The sequence below is a fragment of the Stomoxys calcitrans genome, chromosome 5, assembly GCF_963082655.1.
Source record: "Stomoxys calcitrans chromosome 5, idStoCalc2.1, whole genome shotgun sequence".
Classification (NCBI taxonomy): Eukaryota; Metazoa; Arthropoda; class Insecta; order Diptera; family Muscidae; genus Stomoxys; species Stomoxys calcitrans.
Window position 1 is genome coordinate 124335246 of NC_081556.1, and position 21056 is coordinate 124356301.

Sequence of the window (21056 nt, forward strand, 5' to 3'; positions counted from 1 at the left end):
CTTGTCGTCAATATCGTAACCACCCCGTTCCCCATTGCAGAAAGGTATTAGAGTCACTCTAGCACTACAGAGATACGGATGGACATGTATCGATAGAGATTGGACAATATTCTTATGGGTCGATTATTGATTGCAAAGCAACTTCAGTTGAGTTGCCAAGGGCCAAATTTGCCATAGAAATTTCCATTTCTTTGTTCAATTGCGTATTTTTTTACAATTTGCAAAGTAGCTGAACGCTCAAAACACTTATATTGAATGAAGAAGAAGTTTCCAAATTTGAACTAACTTTCATTTCATGGTTGTATCTCCTGGCAACGCAACTATAGTTGCGCGACTATCCATAATCGACCTCTTAATCTCTGTGCTGGATGCCAAAACAGACTACTCCATAACACCAATCATCTATGAACGGCCTCATTTCTTTTCTTGGTAAACTATTAGTATAATATCCCTAAATAAATTTTAAAAGAATATACAGCCTATATGGGCTTTAGCCTAAATTTCTTTTCGTAGTGTCCTTAAAAAATTGTTCGTCTTTATTTTAGTTCTATAATGTACAAGTTATAGGAGAAAAGACATTAAATGATATTCGTCGGCGTTTTCACTTTCTATTTTTTAACCACTGTGGTAGTCGTTGTAGCTGGTGCCATACAATTTCCATCAGGATAACGTTTCTGGAATTGTGTTATCAGTTCGGGATCAACCAAGCGTATGCCATCCAATTGATTGCCCAAAGTTATCCAATTCGGTTGAACATTGTGCGGCCTGCCAAATAATTCAATTTTGCGTGAGCCAGGACTAAGACGTTCGATAATGCCATAAATTTCATCTGGTTTATGAGAAGTGGCGCGAACTTCAGCCACAATGACATCTAAAAGATAAAAGAAAAAAATGTTTAACAAACTACCTCTAGAAGTTTATAACAAAAAACATACCGCCATCTAAACCACGGTTTAGATTTTTAGGATTTCCCTTCATGCCTACTAAACAGTGTTCTTTTCCATGATTAAGCCAATGGCCGGTGCGTCCTGTGCGTATGATTCGTTGTAATTGATTGGTTTTAACCCAAATAAGTTCGTCAACGCGTTCATATCTTCAAGAAAATTAAGAAATAAGAGATAAATAGTTCTCACAGTTAGATCATACTAACCCCCACAGCATTAGACATTCTCGACCCAATTCCATGGCACGTCCGGTAACCCATAGAAATATTAAGCCATCATCTTGTAAGGCTGGCACACCCAGCTGTCTCATCTCATCATCAGACATTGTACCTTAAATGTTAGACTTAAAAACAGTTTTCGAAAATATTCGCTGGTATACTTACCATAAGGCAGTTCCATATGAATATCCCATGGTGGATCGGCCATGACAACAGCAAATTTTCCCAAAACTGTCATATCCAAATAACGCAAATCGCATTGTATCCATTGGGGTGGATATAATGTGACATTGGGATCTACACTACGCTTTATGCATCTGTTAGTCTTCACATCTACTGGTTTATTTGTGTTAATATTGGGCAGTGTGTCCACCTCATAGTGCACATATTTGCAAGTGGCCATGTGAAAGCAGGTGTTTAAGAAACTACAATCTCCTAACGACTCGTCGGTGTGTGATTGAATAATTTTTTTGAAATGCAACTTTGTGCATTTACTTGTCTCGCTGCAACTATCATCGTTTGTATCATCCTCTGTGGCATCCTCATCAGCCTCATCTTTTGTGACTTCAGTAATAATTTCGCCATCTTCGGCACCGGAGTCGGTAGCTTTTACCTCGTTATCATCGATCTCGACCGCTTCGCCAGCTTCGTTGAGTTTGAGGCGCTTACTGGCAGATTCTTCGCTACCCTCAACATTCTGAGAGTTATTGCATTCAACAGGTTGTTTTTGCTTAACAAGTTTAAGCTTTTGTTTTTGAAGCTTCTGCTCTCTTCGCTTTTTAGCCTCTAATTCAGCTGTGGCCTGTTGGGCTTTCATGCACTCCACCTTGGTGCCATGAGGACAAAATTCCATAACTTGGGCGCCACCATGAGATTTGAACTTCTCCGCAACAGAACGTTCCTTGGCAGTGGGTTTTGTTAGTAATTCTAGGATTTCTTCACCAACTTGTTTACTTTGCTTTTCACGAGTGGAGGGCATAGACAGCAGCGACTGAAACCAAAAAATAATGGAAAAGGTTAGGCTTATGAAAAATATAATCGGCATTAACTAACCATAATATCATCTGAATCTGCATTAGCTGCAGAATCTTTACGATCGGCATTTTCATCATTGTCCTCGGGTTTATCGTTGCTAATACTGTCCTCCAACAGACCTTCCTCTTCAACTTAAAAAACAAATTACAATGTTTACAGCAAATCTGGCTATAGATTTGGTTTATGACTTACACAATATCTTATATTTCCTTTTAATCTCCTCGGTAAGATCATAATTGTCATTAATAAATGCTTTGTATAGGTCCAAAAGAACTTTCGTTTCAACAGAAATAACCTCACAACCAACTTCCCCGCCTATGGTCACCCGTTTTATGCAAATGGCCCCCTGCTTTGCCAGCTTATTAAGCACATAATTTACACTGTCCTTACTTATTGCAGTCTTCGTAGTCGTTGAGACTTTCTCCAGCAGTTGAGTGGATATTACGGGCAACACCAGCGACTGAGAACTTAAAATCTCCATTAGGGCCTGTTCAACGGCTGTGTCGGTTTCTGCCAATGGTTGGGAAAACAATATTTAATAACATGTTTGTTTACACTATTCGTTAATTAAACTTACCACTTTCACCTTTTCTAACCAAAGCGGCATTTCCATCTATTTCTTCCTCATTGGCATCCTCCTGCTTAGTGGAGGGCGAACCGGTAGACGTTAAAATACCATGGCGTTCTTTTTTACGCTTCTCTAACTTTTCTCGCAAATTGTTTCGTTTGTTCTTCAACGCCTTGATATCATCCCAAGCATCTGTCATTGTCCTTACTACTCCTGGTTTCCTTTTTTTTATAGTAAACAACAATTCAACGCACTCACTGCTCTGGGTCTTTTGGAAATTTGCCGGAATATGGTAGGGACTAAAAGTCGATTTTCGACTAATCGACTTTGATGTTGCCAGACTATGAAAAAGACACTCACTCCAGGGAAATGTGGTGTACTCACAACCCATAGGCAAAAGCAAACGTTATGTAGCATATATGTTAAATTTATTCATTTATCCTATCTAATGGAGGCGGTTAGCATGTCTGGGTTCAAATCCCGGAGGGAACATCAAAGGTATCCTTCCATGTTAAAAAGTTTTCTTCTAAATGGTGTCGCAATGGGGCATGCCTATCATACTCGGCATAAAAAGGAGGCCCCTTATTATGGAGCTTAAAATCGAATCGGAATGCACTCATTGGTATGAGAGAAGTATGCCCTGTTCCTTAATCTTAATAGAATGTTCATGGAAAGTTTAGTAGTAATTTATGAGTTGTAGTGGACTTCTGGCACATTTAAATGTTACAAAATTAAATTTTTATTTGCAATTTATATTAATTTATTAAACTTAATTAAGCTTTGAAATAGGTTGAGTACGGCCTTAAATGCGTCAATTTTCCCCATACCCCATTCCGTTATTACATCGATATTACATTTCTTCACTACGTTACGCTTCACTAATTAGCCCTTACTTTTGACAAGCCCTTTGTTGACAAACATATGGTTTTAAATTGAACTTTTATGTTGTTTTTTCTATCTCGGGGTTTGGCTTAGAAGGAATCGTCCAGTTTTATAATGTTTGGTTGGAATATCAATAACTATGATATTAAATTAGAATTAGCCCGTTGTTCCAATGGGATTGTGTATATGGCGAAATATTTGCCCAATCAACAATATGTGGCAGTTAAGAAATTTAATTTGGACAAAAATGGAAAACAAGTGACGGACAATATACAAGATGATGTGCTTATGATGAGACTATTTAGCCATCCGAATTTACATACATTCTATACGGCATTTGTAAGAGGCAGTGATTTGTATTGTGTGTCACCCTTAATGTGTTTTGGTAGTTGTCGGGATACAATACGCAATTGTTTTGGTACCGGTAAGCTATAACTTTGATATATGGAGCAATTACTTTTTGATATACCCCACTTTCTGTTTTTAGGTTTTCCTGAGATATTCATTGCCCTTATAATGCGAGATGTTCTATCTGGTCTTGAATATTTACATCGCCGCGGCTATGTTCATCGTTCCATAAAAGCTAGTCACATATTGTTGAATCAAACCAAAGCAGTTTTAACGGGTTTCCGCGACTGCACCAGTTTTCTATCGCACGGTGGCCGTGTGACGGTGCTACATCAACTACCTCCACAAAGTATACGCAGCCTCAATTGGTTGGCACCGGAAGTATTAGAACAAAATCTTATTGGCTATACAGAAAAATCTGATATTTATTCGATTGGTATCACCTGTTGTGAGCTGGCAAATGGTGTAGAGCCATTTGCCGATTCGCAGCCTACATTTATGTTCACCGAAAAGATACGTGGTAATGTTCCCACATTGTTAGATCGTACCACATGTCCAGCAGTCGATGAAATGATTGGTAAGTGCAAACTTTAATGTATTTTGAGGCTATACAATAGGGGGTATCCGAAAAAAACATATTTGAATATATGATTTTCATCTTTATCTCATTACCAAATTAAATATATCATATAGTTTAAAAGTTTTGTTTTTTCTTTAATTTTTTTTGATATATATTTTTTTCAATAAAATCAATTTCTCATTTTTTTCAGAAATTATAGCCACTGCCAACAAAACTGATTCCACAATTGCTGCCGAAACACAACAAATCTATTTACAACGAACATTCTCCGATGAATTCCATCAATTCACCGAAATATGTATGGAAAAGAAACCAGCCAATCGATGGTCTGCCCTAAAGCTTTTGTCGCATTCGTTCTTTAAACAATGCCGCCATAACAGTATTTTAGATGTAACCCAACGTTTTGGAATGCAATTATCCGACTATGAACAATTAAGAGGTAAATAATGCAAATAGTGTAGAATTTGTAAAAACGTGTATTTCTCTGTCTTTTCTTCTTTTTGACAAACAAAACAAACAAACACAATGCAGATGAAAGTTTGCAGCTGAATAATGAGCTGAATGATCTAAATCTAAATGACGACAATGCCTGGCAATGGGAATTCGAATAAATGGGATGTACAAACAATCAAGTTGGATGAATGCTAATTAGATTTTAGCATGGTTTTCAAATTTATAGACTTTAAGCCTTAATTGCAAACAAGATTCCAAAAATTTAGTCAAATGTTATAGAAACTATAAGAATTTTGTTTTATAGTGGAATTCTCTTTAAGTTAGATGGGTTGAAATAACATTTAAAGATTTCTACTTCAAACACATGCGCAATATAACGTTAACAAAAATTTATACAATTTCTCAATGAAAAAAGGTTGGCCCCTTACATACCATGTTAGGAAATTTCATTTTAAAGTTCAACACCTTAAGCGCCTGCATGTAGAGGTAGCGATACTTGTAAAGCTCCTATAGGTAAGCAAGCTCGTTCCGGTCTATAGGATGGATGACCACGCGAACATGAATGACGACCATTGTTTTATTAAAGCCGCCAATAATTCGTTGCAGACAATCAGCGGTATCGAGTTAAGAGTCTCAGTGAGAAGCCGGGCGGCATCAGCTCATGCTTAAATACTGAGTGCCTGCGAAGCTCGATGTGATAAGGCGAGTGAAAATTATTCGCTTCCGGAAATATATTTTTTCAACTGTGAGTCGTGATTATCTCGAGTGTCGTAACTATCTCGTGAGTCGAGATTTTCTCGTGAGTCAAGATTTTCTCATGAGTCTAGATTTTCTCGTTAGTCATGATTAATGTCGCCATTGCCCCTTGAATTGTGATTTTTTCGTGAGTTCTGAGTTCTTCGTGCGCGTCCGTGAACGTGAGACGACATGAGTGTTGCGTGAGTATGCTTGAATAATTTTTTTTCTCCTGAGAGTGAGTAAAAAATTAGTCACTGCACATATTTACTAGACTCGCTGCCACTTGACGTATCAAATGCACTCGCAGAGCCATACTGACTTTATTCCTTCTTCCTTTCGCTAATAACCACTTCTTGCCACGCTCTGGACATCCCATAGTATTTTCGTCGCCCTACCGTCCTGTTTACTGTTCCTTAACCTGGACTGCGTCACCCCGAAGGGGTTCAGATTCACCAATTTTACTGATGGTATACCTTTGGCCTACACGGCCAAATCGTTTGCCCTCCTATTCCCCTTACTCCGCTATCAAACGATGCAGGTGGTGCCATCCTCCTTTATACTCCAAGACCGTCAGTGACCTCACCGCCCTGGTGGTTATGGCCTTGAAGGCTATCTTACTCTTCGTAAATATGTTAAGAATCGACAGGTAGATGAAATTTGACACATATATTTCTTATTATTATAGAAGACTTCATACCAAAAATATACCATACTGGTCCACGTTTTGGAATAGGTCCCATATAGACCGAACTTTCGATTTTAGTTCCCGAGACCATAAAATGCTCATTTTCTATCCGATTTCTATCAAATTTGAAACAAAGTCTTCTTATGAGCCTCTCCCCACCTATGCCAAATGCGTACCCATCCGGATAGTTTTTTTATATAGCTCGTAAAGAGCGATCGCCCGACAAATGGTTTTGGCCTTTAAACACAGAAAAAAAATAGCAAAAAAAAAAATTAACGTTTTAATAAAAAAATTAATTTTTTAATGGATACAATTTTTTTTTTTGAATTGCAGTTGGGATTGAAATTTTTGCATTTTCAATTAAAAAATTAATTGACTCATTGATTTTTGATTGAAAATGAAAAATTTCCAATCACAATCGTGATTGAAAATGTGGTAATTTTCAATTAAAAAATTTAATTTAATCAATTATTTTTTTAAACGAATGCATTTTCAAGTGCACAGAAAAATATCGCAAGGACATTGTCAATTAAAAAATTAATCGTCTCAATCATTTTTTAATTGAATACTATTTTCAATTAAAAACTTAATTGATTCAATTAACTTTTTAATTGAATCTTAAAATTTTTTCAACCACAATCTGAATCTGAAAATTTTTTCAATCATAATCACAATCATTAAAAATTAAATTGATTCAACCATTTTTTTAATCAAATCTTAAAAAATTTTCATGTACAAAAAAATAATTGCAAACATTTTTTAATTAAAAATAAAATCGTTTTTAATTAAAAAATACGTTAAGATCAATAACAAAAAAAATCCATGCCAAATTTTGTAAAGATCGGTTGAACCTTGTAGTAACTACGGCCATTTAAGTGGAAATCGGGCGATACATATATATGGGGGTTATATCCAAATCTGAACCGATTGATCCGATGAAAGCTTGGAGATATGCTAAGATCAGTAACAAAACAATCAGTGCCAAATTTTGTTCAGATCTGTTGAAAATTGTAGTTACTAGGGCTATTAAAGTACAAATCGGGCGATGCATATATATGGGAGCAAGATCTAAATTTGAATCGATTTTTTCCAAAATCAATAGTGTTCGTCCTTGTCGTGACGATTGGACAACAAATAAGACTTATACCTTGATTACAAGAATACATGGACTCAAGGACGGACATACGGACATGGCTAAATCGAATAAGAAAGCGTTTCTGAGTCGATCGGTATACTTATCAATGGGTCTCGCTCTTCCTTCTTACCGTTGCCAGCAAATGCACAAAATTTTAATACCCTGTACCACAGTGGTGGTGTAGGGTATAAAAACATACTGCCCGATTATATACATTTCAAACTAACTGAGTCACTTTTATACCGAACGTTACTCCAAATATTAAAATTTATGAGATAAGATGCAGCTTTTAATTTTCATCACCAAACAAGGAGAAATGAATTGCCAACAAATATTGGGATTTGAACAAAGCTACTTAAAATATTGAAACCGAAATTCAGGCGCCAATAACTCGCCTTGTCATATCGAGCATCATAGGCACTCAGTATTTGTATAAGACCCGGTGCCGCCCGACCTCTCACCGAGACTCTCCGCTCGATACCCCTGATGGTCCGCGACTGCCGTTGCAGCTACTCCGTATAGACTTGTGATCCTGAGTCGAGAATCGCCTTGCATTCGGTTTCCAAACCATAAGGCTTAACCTTCACCAGTGCTGTTCCAAGTAAAACGTAAGGCCTATGTGTAGTGGAATTTGCAGCCATGCTTTCTACTACAGTTGCTGGTGGATTGACGAGAGAAGTTGCTTGTTCTGGTGACTGATGCTTAGGACTTGTTTTGGTTGCGGTTGATCTTGGTTTGTGTATGTGGCACTACCTTGTGGATAATGTTCGATGTGAACAAGCGTGTGGTGCTTTTCCCACATTTTTGGCAGCGGCCTTAAACCGTTCACTGCTTTGAAGAATTCCTACTGCTAAAGCAGTTTACACACAGCCTTTGTTTTTGTACAAAGTTCAGCCGGGGTTGAGCAATATGAACTCCTTGCATTTATATAACGGGTGATGGTCTCTCTTGCTACTAATGCATTATCGGCCTTCTAGTTGGGGTTGCGTGGTAAGTGTTCAAGTTTTGTTGAAAGCAGGTTCTCTTTATGAACCATTGCTTTGAGAGTATTGAAATAAGTTTCCAGAAAGGTTAGAAAATCGCTAAGGGTTTGTAGCTCCTTTGGATTTAGGATTGACCGTTCATATTGTCTATAAACTGGTTTGTCCACCTTTTTAACCAAAAGGGGATTAGACCTCAATGGTATGACCTGATCCTATCCTCCATTCAATCCCAGCGCCTAATTTAACAAATCTCGGACATCTCGAACAGTCTTCAGGGACCTAGTAGGCGTGCTCCTTAGCGGCACACCTATTCAAAGACAATGTGTTTTCTGAACTAATTGTACTAATGTTGTGCTTTTTCTTCATCGCAGTCCACCAAACTTTTGAGGCGTAAGTTTGAATTGGTCTAATCACGTTCCGTGGAGTCTTTGGTCTATATCCGATTTCAGGTTATTTCAACTAAAAAACACTTGCTTGTATTTAGATTTGTATATTTTTTAAATAATCTTACAAAAACAATCAATTGATACACAAAAAAAAGTTGAAAAAAAATCTAGATTAGTAGGTAATTTTTAAATGCGAATTATAATAAATTATAGACAAATGAATACTTTCTTTTGGATACTTTTTAGATATCAATACAAAAAATTCTTATTTTTTTTTTTAATTTTAAAGAATATGCTCTATGGGGGGTTTTTTAAGTTGCCCAAAATTTTCAAAAGAAAATCTTTTTAGTTTGTGTGAAAGAAGGAAAGAAAGAGAAACTATCAACTTAAGTGTTATTAAAAAATTCTATGTATATATGTAAAAAATTGGTATGTTTAGGGTGTGGCGGTTTTTTTTTTAATTGTTTAAAGTACATAATTAATATTTTTGGCAGCCTTGCCGTCAGCTTTCAATTAACTGCTCGCCATTCATTCATTCATACATCTAACCATTCATTACCAAGCGCACAAATTCTTCGTAATTAACATTGCCTTGGGAATCCTCTTGGTTGGCCAACAACTGTTCAACTTCTTCATCGGTCAGCTTCTCGCCCAGGGTGGTAAGCAAATGTCTCAATTCGGCGCAGGATATAAAACCGCTGGCATCTTTGTCGAAGTGACGCAAACCTTCGATGAAATCATCGGCTGTATCACCAGATCTTGCCTTGGAAATAGCCTGGTATATGGGCAAAAACACTTCGAAGGATATACGCTCATCGGGTTTCAATTGATGTGTGCACTTTTTGACATCCGATTCGGTGGGGTTTTGACCCAAGGCTCTTAAACACTCACCCACCTGGCCAACATGAATTTTGCCATCGCCACGATTGTCAAACAAGTTGAAGGCTTCTTGGAATTCTGAAAGAGAAAACACAAACAAAAAGGTTAGAAAACTCATAATTATAGCAATGAAATTGGGAAAAATCCAAGGTCATCCATCATAGCTTAACCTTCAACTGTGGTAAAGGTGTATTTGGTAACAGGCTCATACAGATACATCTTTCAAATACAAGTAAATTTCCACTTTAATATTTTTTTTGGGATTCCACTTAAAACAATTCGCTTGTAACTGCTTAATAATTTAATAACGACTAAATAATTTGCTTGTGGCAAACCCACAAAATTGTGGCAAGTTGACGTAAAAAGTAACTTGTGGTTTTGTCTCTCTTCGTCGCGCCACCTCACGTTTTGTGGTTTTTTTTTCTTGCTCATTAGTTTGTGCGTATCTATTGATTGCTTATTATTTCATTATGGCCGTGTTTGTTGTGTTTGACTGAGAGTAGTTCTACACCAAATTTGTCTAAAATGTTGTGGTTTTGTAAGGCGCAAAACCATACAAAGACAGCTCCGTAGTCAAATAATTTGTAAACTGGGCGAAAAAGTTTGAAACAACCTCCATTCATTTAATAGTTTGGATTTAACGTAAACGTACTACATGGAGGCCACCGTGGCGCAGAGGTTAGCATGTCCGCCCATGACGCTGAACGCCTGGGTTCGAATCCTGGCGAGTCCATCAGAAAAAATTTTCAGCGGTAGTTTTCCCCTCCCAATTCTGGCAACATTTGTGAGGTACTATGCCATGTTAAACTTCTCTCCAAAGAGATGTCGCTCTGCGGCTCGCCGTTCGGACTCGGCTATATAAAGTAGGCCCATTATCATTGAGCTTAAACTTGAATCGGACTGCTCTCATTGATATGTGAGAAGTTTGCCGATGTTTTTTGTGGAAAGTTCATGGGCAAAATTTGCATTTGTACTACATGTGTAAGACGTAGGTAATCAGACACCGCACGGCTCACGTTAACTCCCCAGCCAAGGTTACAAGATGACTACTTCGAGTTGCATGTGTAACCCATAGGTAATCAGACACCGCACGGCTCACGTCAACTCCCCAGCCAAGGTGTTAAGATGACTACTTCGAGTTGCAGGACATCGCTGTCAAATTAGGCCACACCGAGATTGAAGTATATAACATTTAGATCCCATCAATGTGCATAGATCGTACCCTGAAATCAGAGCACTGCTCGCAGGCGAAAACTGAATGGTCATGGGAGATTTTAAAGCTTAACAAGGACTTGTGCCTAAAGGCGAACCAGAGAGGTTCTGCACTGCCAGTTGCAAATTGACGACTCCTCTTTCTGTACAACTAACGAAGATGCGAAAACAAGGATTATGGGAGATTGCTCGAGTTCGCCTGACATCACGATTGTCAGCGCAGGTCATACTCAACATACTCAAATTAGATACCAGACCCGAATCGATGTCAGACCCATATTCTTCGAGTACCCAATGAGTGACGAAGCGAATAAGAGCATTCTACAGAAGTCAAGGGAGCTCCCAGATGGCGCAAAACTACAGCTATTCGGAGCCAAAGTCTGCCTAGCCTTCAAAGACTATGGGCTTGACTGAATATCAACGGTAATTTTCAATTATCTAGGCGAATAAGGAGTAAAATATCTTGCGGATACCCTCAATTTATCTATCTATACCCTCATAATGCCTGAGAAATGTAAGATGGGACGGGTAGTCTCTCTTCTTCAACCAGGCAAACATACCAAACAAGGAGAGTCATACAGAACGATCTCTCACCTATACCAAGTCGCAAAGAAACTTAAGGCGCTACTCCTACCCAGATTAAAATCGTAACTGCGGACCACCATCATGGATTTAGGAAGATGCACAGCATAACAACGACACGACAATAAAGACGAAGCATCGTAGAGTGAACAAGTAAGAGCGTGTGTAAGTTCGGCCGGGCCGAATCTTATATACCCTCCACCATGGATCGCATTTGTCGAGTTCTTTGCACGGTTTCTCTTTTTGGGCAAACAAAGAAAAATGGAAAAGAATTGTTTTGCTCTTGGAGACATATCAAGTTATAGTCCGATTCGGACCATAAGTAAATTGAATGTTGAAGACCATAGTAGAAGTTATTGGGTAATATTTCAGTCCATTCAGATAAGGAATGAGCTTGGTAGGGACTCAAGAAGCATATTCGGGAAATCGGTTAATATGGGAGCTGTATGGGGCTATAAATCGATTAAGAGCATATTGGATATGTATGTTGAAGGCCGTTGTTCTAAATTTCAGCCAAATCGGATAAGAATTGCGAACTCTAGAGGCTTTAGAAGTCAAGATTCCAGATCGGTTTATATGGCAGCTTTATCAGGTTATTTATCGATTTAAATCATATTTATCGCAGTTGTTTGAAGTCATAACAAAATACTTCATACTAAATTTCAGCCAAATCGGATAATAATTTCAACCTCTATTGGCTCAAGAAGTCAAGATCCAAGATCGGTTTATACGGCAGCTATATCAGGCTATAGACCGATTGGTACAGCTGTTAGAAGTCATAGCAAACAACTTAATGCAAAATCGGATGAGAATTGCGGCCTCTAGTGGCTCAAGAATTCAAGACCCAAGATCGGTTTAAATGGCAGCTATGTCAAGTTATGGACCAATTTCAACCATACTTAGCACTGTTGTTGGAAGTCATAACAAAATACTTCATACAAAATTTCAGCCAAATCGGATGAGAATTGCGCCCTTTAGTGGCTCAAGAAGTCAAGACCCAAGATAGGTTTATATGGCAGCTATATCAGGTTATGAACCGATTTGAACCACACTTAGCACAGTTGTTCAAAGTGATACCAAAACATCAGGGGCAAAATTTCAGCCCAATCGGATGAGAATTGCGCCCTCTAGTGGCTCAAGAAGTCAAGACCCAAAATCGGGTTTAATGGCAACTATATCAAAACATGAACCGATTTGGCTCATTTACAATCTATTTCAAGCGGCTAGCTTCACACCTTCGAAAGTTAGCGTGCTTTAGACAGACGGACATGGCTAGATCGAGAAAAAATGTCATGACGATCAAGAATATAAATAATTTATGGGGTCTTATATGCATATTTCGAGGTGTTATAAACGGAATGACGAAATTAGTATACCCCCCGTCCTATGGTGGAGGGTATACAAAGGGAGTTCCCAAGGCGGGGTGATATATTCCGCACTGTTTTACCTCTACCTATCCTCCATTCCACTCCCTTCAGACGGCAAGAGATCGTATCATGTGCGGACGATTGTACAATCATGGCATCATGCCCCCACCTATTGATGACATCTGCGATAGGTTGAACGTCTACCTCAACGAACTTGCTTCTTAGTTTGCTGCAAGATATCTGCCACCAAAACTTCAGCCACATTGTTAACTAGAAATGAACTGATGGTCGATGGAGTTATGATTCCGATTATCAAGTGTCCCAAAATACTTGGCCACATGCCACACCAATTTGCGATAAAGTCAATAGAAGAAACAAGTTCCTCAAGTCACTTGTCGACAGCATTTGGGGTGCTGAAAAAGAAACCTTGTTGACCACGTATAAAGCAATTGGCCGATCTGTGGTAAGTTATGCAGCGCCAGAGTGGTCTCGTCAGCTCTGCTACACTCATTGGAATAATATTGAGATCTGTCGTCAGAATACCGCTCTTTGAACTGCGATTGGTTATCTCCTCAGTTCTCACGTTAACCGCCTCCATCAGGAGGCAACGATACTACCCGTGGGAAGACATAAGTACTAAGGTAGATCTACATAATCTAAAGCGCGAGGTCCAGCACTACAAGAGAGTACCTCTAGATCAAGAGGCATATCAAGCGGGTCTACACAACATTCATGCAGACACTGTAGCAGATGTGGTAAATAGCTACCGGGTGAATGTGGTCCTTGGAGAACGACCGCTTACAATTGCACTTGAAGGAATTGACCTCTTCCGGTAAACCACACTAGTTCTGACTCAATCACGATACGGCAGATGCCGGCGTCTCAACTCCTATAGAGCAAGGGGTGATGCCAACTTGCGGGATGTATGTACCGATTGTGACCAGGGACCACACGACACGCAACACCTGTTAAGCTGTTTTTTTTTTATAACAATGGAAAAGTCCCCTTTGTCTTTTATGTGTTCTACGCCTATGGTTTTTTTTTTACTATCAACCGTCTTGACATATAAGAGCCTACAACAAAATATTGTGATTTATTATGTGTTTTGTCTGATATATATGTTCGCTGCTCGCAGATTCGATTGTTTGTTGAGATTGTCCATAAAAAAAAAGAAACAAAAACTGGGTTGAAATGTCATACCTTTTAAGGCATAGACATTTTTGGAAAACTACAACAAAATGTTGCCATTGAAATATGTGTTATGTACGCTTTTGCACTGTAATGCATGTGGACTGTAAAACACAAAACCACTGTAATGTTTAGTTAGCGAACAGTATGCATTATAGACAGTTGCTGCGATAAAAGCTTTTGTATTTTTAATAAGAAAGCCTACATTTGGAAAAAAATAGAATTCGCAGTCACAAAAGGCATGTGTAAAACACAAAAAAAAACGAAAAGGATCGATTGAATTATGTTTAAACAGATGCTGGTCTTGGTCTCGAACTTAAATCTGAGAGAAAATGAAAAGAAAAATTCTCTTAAAACGTATTGGAAGAAATTCCTCAAAGTGGTAAACGTTTTAATAAATCAATAATTGAGGTTGAGGTAGATTGCGGCCTTGGGATGACAATGACCCTACTGTTAAAAAAACACAACTATTTATTTTTGAAACAGTATCTCCACAGGTTATGCAGCAGCCATTCTAATCACCACCGTGACAGTCGGATTGACCCTCAGGCACATGTTGGTATTAAGGCTCGATATGCTACAATTGGAGTTTGCCTGAATCGAAAAGAACACAGCACCCTGGTTCTATTCCGTTGGTTGGAACCGAATTAGTAACCGGTATATTTTCATTAGTTGTCCCTGATACATGAAGTGGATGCACTTTTGAGCATGCTCTGGCCTGACATTGATTTGGGAGATTAGTTATATTGTCTACGTAGCGATGATATGTCAACGTAGTCAGCTGTTATACGTATAGCAGCTGCATATTATCACGAATATTGCTGGACTTGGCTTTCGAAATACATCTTTTTGTAAGGTATAAACATATAAAGTGCGCAAGTGTGTGGTATATTTACATTTACATATTGCCAATGCAGTGATGTGCCCAGGTAATAAGTCTTCAAATTTGCCACGAACACTTTATGGAGGAACAGCAACACTTATCACAAAGTGCTGTCCAATTCAGACATTCGGCTTGTAGCAAGAGCTGTCGCATTGCTACAAGCCGTTCGGACTCGGCTATAAAAATGAGGTCCCTCATCTTTAACAAGCCTGATATAAGCCTCGTGTTTTTGTTGTTACTGTTTTAGCCACATTTTTGAATGTAGAGGTAGTAATCCCCGTCAAGCTCCATAGTTGGGTAAGCTCGTTCCGATCCAATGGACCGGTTGCCGCGGGAACATCATGGCCATTGACTATTTACAGGTGCCAATTTCTCGCCTTACCATATCGAGCATCTTAGGCGCTAAGTATTTAAGCAAGAGCCGCTGCCGCCCGACCTCTTGCTGAGACTCTCCACTCGATATCGCTGATTGACCGCGACAGCAATTGCAGCTACTCTGTGTACTAAGCATCCCAATATCCGCAAATTGTGGCGCGCACGGTAGCTCTCGTGTTTTCTGAGTTTTCCGTGTGGTGCTCATAGCCATCCCGTGCCGGGCAACAGCCTAGTATTTTGCGGTTGTTATCACTTGGTACTAGAAGAAGTTATTACCCGGCATGGAAGCTGGAACTATGACTTCCGATCTGTGTGGTGTTCATTGTTGTTGTTGTAGCGGTTTGTTGTCTTCTATCTTTCGTCTGCTTGATTCTGTTGAGTGTCAAGATCCAGAAACTCTGCGATGAAGATGAGGTGCGTCTGAGTGTCTGAGTCGATGGGTCTGGGTGGGCAGTTAAACAGGTGACGTGTATCGTGTGGTCCCTGGTTACAATCGAGACATATGTCTCACACGACTCATCAATCCTTGAACTGTAAGAGTTGAGGCGGCTGCATCTGCCGGAACGTAATTGAGCCAGAACTACTCTGGTTTGCCGGGCGGTGGTCAATTTTTTCAGGTGCAACGGTCGATCTAGATCTAGATCGGTCTAGACCTGCTTGATATGCTGCTTAATCTAGAGGTTCTCTCTTGTAGCGCTGAACCTCATGCATTCAAATTTTTCAGCCTCACAAAATCCCAATAATTCCACGACACTAATTTGGTTCCATTCTGGTATAGAGTTCCTACCTAAGTGTCGGAGTCTGCTAGCCGTGGAAACTGACCAATGACATAGGAAATGCTCCTCAAACCCTACATACGCTGTCACTTATCGCACCTATACTGCGAAAGTGTGCCCTTATTCATTTGTGAGGTAAGGATACCAAAAGTCATACTGACCCCTTTGCTGCATCCTCTTAGTCGTCGTCGTCGTTGTAGCCACATTTGCATGTGGAGGTGTTGATCCTCCTCAAGCTCCTGTAGATACGCAAGCTCGTTCCCCTACAAAGGACCGATCGCTGTGGGAACTCGCTGGCCATGGGTTATTTAAAGGCATCATCGGCACTCAGTATTTATGCAAGAGCCGGTACCGCCCGGTCTCTCACTGAGACTCTCCGCTCGATACCGTTCGAGTGTTCGCGATTGCCGTTGCTGCTATTCCGTATGGAGCATTCCACTATCCACATTGGTAGCTCGCTGCTAAGCTTCTCGTGACAACGATCAGCACCACATAGATCGGACCTCAAAGTTCTAGCCAGCGTGATGCTCACGTGCTTCCTCATAGTAATACCTCGCCTTCGTACGATCCGGATCTCCCCATAGGGATTTGGTTATCCTACCAACCGTTTAAATGTACTACAGTGCTAAATGCCCACTGCTTTAAAACGGACTGCGTTGCCCAGAAAGGCTTGACATTCACCAAAATTATCTATTCGTCTGCCCTTTCGTTTTTTATTACTTCAATATGACACGGCAAACAATGTGGATATATCATCTTTAACCCGGGAAAGGCGTTAACCTCCTTCTGATTGTTTTAGCCATGATGGCCTTCTTGCTGTCCGTAATGATGTCACACTCGAAGTCCTTGCTTTAAAATCAAACCACCAAACGCAATCTGTGATCGCCCGCATATCCGCCCACAGAATAAAACATCCCTCGAGGGTAAAACATGGTCTCTTCTAACCAATTTTCCATCACCTCAATACTCATACTTAATCTGTATGTCTATGATTCGGACATCTAGGATAGTCATAAGTACCTGATTAAGATGGCCTCGCCTTTGCCAAGACAACATATTGTTGTTGTTGTTATTGTAGCAGTGTGTCCAACACTGAGGCGGCAGCCCTTGCCGATGAAGGACTTCATCGGGTCAATCCGGTAAGTAGAACCGGCTGCCATGGATTGGGATTTTTTTTTTTTTAACTGACGAAGTGTAGTGTAACAAAAAATGGATATTTGAATATATCCCAGCTAGTTAATTGCTATGATTTAAGTAGGATTTTCTATAATCTATTCACTACATTTATGTTAACAAACTGCAAATGGCTTAGGCAAAAAACAAACCTTCAAATCAAAGGCCCTCAAATATCATGTGAATCATTTCTAAACCAGCCAGTTTGGCTTATCAATGTCTTATTGCTTTGGCAATAAAACTTTAGATTACAAAATAATATTTTATAAATAGTTCATGATACGAATGTGTTGCTGTGTGATCCAGGAATGTGGATGTGATCAGAATGAAATCAGAATGTTCTCAAATAAGACCCCTCCTTCTGTAATTGCGTAATATTTGCAACAAACAGCAAAAAAGCAGGAGATATGAGACAAAAGCCTTATCGTACACATGCAACAGATAAATTAGAAGATATAAAAAACCACGATCTGACAGTTTGCCCAGAGGGGAAAGGAAAGGGAAAGACTAAACAAAGCATAGCGTATGCGTGAATGTAAACATTGCCTTTTAAGGTGATTTGATGGCAGCAAAGCACATACGAAAATGCGATTTCCAAGCCATTTATAGACACAATGCAAAAAACAACTGTCATACACTGGAAAATCATATAAATTATCTTCTCCAATAGTGATAAAAATCATTTGCTAGACGTTTTTCAGCTATTGAAGTAGAAATCGCATTTCTCAATACTTATATTAATGGATTATCAGTTAAAATGATTTCTTATCTTGAGCCGCCTGAGGGAAAAGGGCAATCGATGACTAAATTGTATTGTATGCGCCCCGGACAAAGAGATGAGCTGGCACAGAGCCATCAATTGCCATTTACATACCTAAGCGAACCCAGTGTACACACATACGACGAAAATCCAATTGAAGACAAAGTGAATTTGAAATTTGATTTGTTTACTTTGCGTATTTCTTGGGAAATATGACTCACATCCCCCACGACATTACTTCAAATAGAAAGAAAACATTAACGAATCACACTAACTGCCCATTGAACAATCGATGCAAGCAAAAACTCGTTTATGACAACTCCCAAAAACTCATAATGCCTCCAACACAATTGATTTTTTTTCTGGGTTTCATGTTTTTACTTCGTTTTACTCACCAGCTAATTGATCTTCCGAATAATTGGCCTAAAATAAATATATAAATTGTAAATTAATACTTTACATATATATAGCGTAGAAATACTTTACCATTCTTGGTTTTATTTGAGTTTACAAGCAAAAGAAATTGGCTTTTTCAAAATGATTTTACTCGGAATGTGTCACCTATGGCCTAGTGATCTAAAAGTCGATTTTCAACTAATCGATAATTCGATTTTTTTGTGTGAGGAAAAAATCGACTAATCGATTATAAAATCGAGCTATTGACTTTTGACGACTTTGTTTTTCCATTATTAGGCCGGTACGAACCTTTCGCAAAGTTATCGCTTTTACATACAAACAATTACATCACCATTCTTGATTCATTTTTATATTTTCAAGCAAAATAAATTTAATTTACCATTTAATAAAATTTAATACAAAAAATAAAATTTATCAGCAAAAGAAATTGGTTATTATTTCAAATGATTTGAATCGCAATGTGTAACCTAAAGCCTAGTACTGAGTTCGAATTTTCACCCAAACAACTGTCAAAACTCAGTACAAATCAGGGTATTCTGTTCCGCTTTTCACTCGAAGTGCTGTCAAACTCAATATAAAATAACGTCGGGGAAACGTAGGGAAAAAAAATAAGTGGTGAAGTAGTACTCTGCTCATAGGGAGGAAAATGGCAAACAAAAGTTTTAGTGGCAACGTATAAAACGTATCTTGGTATGAAAATACAAACATATGATTACCGTCAAATATCGCTAACGAAGCAATTAAACATTTCAACAATTATTCCGAAAGCACAATAAAAACTAACCCTAAAAAGATGGTGACGAAAAGTACTCAGAGACATTCCAAAGAATTGGTATTGAATTCTATGATAAAACTGCAGCGTTAACATACATATATCGTTATGTTTCGCCTTTCGCCATGATTACCTTATTTAGATAATAGATTTTGAAGCAAAAAAAAACAATGCTGAACATTTATTCATTAGAACATACGCCCATAACTTAAAAATATTGGGATTTTTGTATTGTTTCATAACGCGAAAAACATGTGTTCTCAACCGTGAAAAACGAACATAGTACCAGCCAATAAAGTAAATACGAAATAATTTTTCGTCGTTTATTTGACGATTTACAATTTGCTAACGAAAACAGCTGATTTTTATTATGACGATTATCGTTAAAAGTGGCTTCTGAATACCAAAATCGTTTACTTTTTTGTTATCGCTTTTTAATTAAACGATTTTCGATTCAGTATAACGATTTCTACACTGGATAGAATTACAATGCGAATTTCGGCCTTGGATAGTTATCGATATTAATAGATAACAGGTAATAATAACCTATAAATCGTGATTTGCATTTCAAACATCCATTCTAAATATGTTCAAAAATGGTCTAAAACCTTATAAACCGATCTTACTTCTTGAGCTTCTAGAGCGCGAAATCGTCATTTGATTTCGCCATGATGCACGTGGCGTTTTTTATGAATTCTGACAGCCATGACAAGTACCATACGTATCGCCCTATATCAAGATATAGGGTCCCAAATTTTGATAAAAAGTTTCATATTCTACTCCCAAATAGCTTTTAGTTGAGTCCCATATAGCATCGAATTTAGTTTAGTGTAGGAGGAGATCTGAAAATTTCGGGGAAGTTGGCTCAGCAAATAACAAACAAACACACTGACTTTTGCGGATCAAATAACAAACAATCCCATTGACTTTAATATCTATATAATATTTTTGATCAATAACATGATTATTTAATTTGGTGGGATATTCTATCATTATTTATGATGACATTAAAATAAAATAATTGTATAATCGTAACGCCTTTTTTATATTTGCTTTGATTTTCACTGAGAAACTTGTATTTACGTAGTAGCAAAATGTAAACTATTTTTTGATAGATACGTTGTTACGTTTCAATACAAACGTTTATGCTTTTGATTACTAACCCACCTTAAAACTGAATCTGGCAACTTATGTTATCGCCTTTTTTTCTATCAAAACAAAGACGGATAACAAAAACAAACACCTAACAAAGTGGGGTTTGGGGGGATGGCTCCATAACGAATAAAATACATCAGTTGCATCGAAGAAGAGCAAAGAACAACTAGAGAAGAAAACCAACAAATTTAGTAAACACAAAGCACTCAATAAAAAATAATATATGGGGAACAATTTGTTAAGTTCAAAGTAGTGATGAAGTAGAAAAAAACGGTTCAAATCGCTAGAGAAACGCAAAAAACGCCTAGTTTGGAAGTTCGAGTGAAGAAATAAATACAAAGAAATAGCATCGTCATTCGGGACAAAAATAATAGATAGATAGGCGAAGTACGAAGTAACTACGCAGTCAATCAACAGTTAACAAACAATTAATTTTCGTCGTTTCGTCGCTGTAAATCAATAAATATCCCATAGTTCATCACACGGCAAATTAAATCGACTTGTTGAAAAGGCAAAGAATGTAAATTATAAATTCGTTGAATGTGAATAAAGAGAAAAATTG

At 38.3% G+C, this 21056-nt stretch overlaps 3 protein-coding genes and 1 long non-coding RNA gene across 6 annotated transcripts; 2 read left to right on the forward strand and 2 right to left on the reverse strand.

Annotated features, from left to right (window-relative positions):
• Positions 1-496: 496 nt before the first annotated feature.
• LOC106091810 (N6-adenosine-methyltransferase MT-A70-like protein) lies at positions 497-4771 on the reverse strand. 2 transcript variants are annotated; one of them, XM_059369596.1, is made up of 8 exons: positions 4668-4771; positions 2775-2986; positions 2390-2707; positions 2216-2328; positions 1328-2153; positions 1151-1274; positions 936-1093; positions 497-871 (listed from the first exon to the last, which is right to left on the reverse strand). In XM_059369596.1, the coding sequence occupies exons 1-8, from the start codon at positions 4682-4684 to the stop codon at positions 609-611; spliced, it is 2031 nt and encodes a 676-aa protein (XP_059225579.1). In that variant the 5' UTR covers positions 4685-4771; the 3' UTR covers positions 497-608. The 2 variants fall into 2 exon arrangements, with proteins under 2 accessions (XP_059225579.1, XP_013113930.1); XM_013258476.2 differs by lacking the exon at positions 4668-4771 and having other exon boundaries at positions 2775-3775.
• On the forward strand, positions 3698-5293 carry LOC106091816 (putative serine/threonine-protein kinase STE20-like). Its single transcript, XM_013258491.2, has 4 exons — positions 3698-4071; positions 4135-4572; positions 4766-5014; positions 5107-5293. The coding sequence occupies exons 1-4, from the start codon at positions 3762-3764 to the stop codon at positions 5184-5186; spliced, it is 1077 nt and encodes a 358-aa protein (XP_013113945.2). The 5' UTR covers positions 3698-3761; the 3' UTR covers positions 5187-5293.
• A 4048-nt stretch (positions 5294-9341) lies between these two features.
• Positions 9342-18740, reverse strand: LOC106091789 (myosin-2 essential light chain). 2 transcript variants are annotated; one of them, XM_013258459.2, is made up of 3 exons: positions 18637-18740; positions 18546-18573; positions 9342-9912 (listed from the first exon to the last, which is right to left on the reverse strand). In XM_013258459.2, the coding sequence occupies exons 1-3, from the start codon at positions 18637-18639 to the stop codon at positions 9500-9502; spliced, it is 444 nt and encodes a 147-aa protein (XP_013113913.1). In that variant the 5' UTR covers positions 18640-18740; the 3' UTR covers positions 9342-9499. The 2 variants fall into 2 exon arrangements, with proteins under 2 accessions (XP_013113913.1, XP_013113905.1); XM_013258451.2 differs by lacking the exons at positions 18546-18573; positions 18637-18740 and adding an exon at positions 10005-10176.
• LOC131997846 (uncharacterized) lies at positions 14332-18609 on the forward strand. Its single transcript, XR_009398470.1, has 2 exons — positions 14332-14840; positions 18143-18609. It is a non-coding gene; the product is annotated as an uncharacterized LOC131997846 (long non-coding RNA).
• Positions 18741-21056: the final 2316 nt, after the last annotated feature.

Coding starts and splice junctions, on each gene's coding strand:
- LOC106091810 (XM_013258476.2), bottom strand. CDS start 3,156: ATGGGTTGTGAGTACACCACATTTCCCTGGAGTGAGTGTCTTTTTCAT. Junction 2,154..2,215: donor CAGATTCAGATGATATTATG/GTTAGTTAATGC, acceptor TTTTGGTTTCAG/TCGCTGCTGTCTATGCCCTC. Junction 1,275..1,327: donor TCATATGGAACTGCCTTATG/GTAAGTATACCA, acceptor CTAACATTTAAG/GTACAATGTCTGATGATGAG.
- LOC106091816 (XM_013258491.2), top strand. CDS start 3,762: ATGTTTGGTTGGAATATCAATAACTATGATATTAAATTAGAATTAGCC. Junction 4,072..4,134: donor ACGCAATTGTTTTGGTACCG/GTAAGCTATAAC, acceptor TTCTGTTTTTAG/GTTTTCCTGAGATATTCATT. Junction 5,015..5,106: donor CGACTATGAACAATTAAGAG/GTAAATAATGCA, acceptor AACACAATGCAG/ATGAAAGTTTGCAGCTGAAT.
- LOC106091789 (XM_013258451.2), bottom strand. CDS start 10,053: ATGTATCTGTATGAGCCTGTTACCAAATACACCTTTACCACAGTTGAA. Junction 9,913..10,004: donor CACCTTTACCACAGTTGAAG/GTTAAGCTATGA, acceptor TTTCTCTTTCAG/AATTCCAAGAAGCCTTCAAC.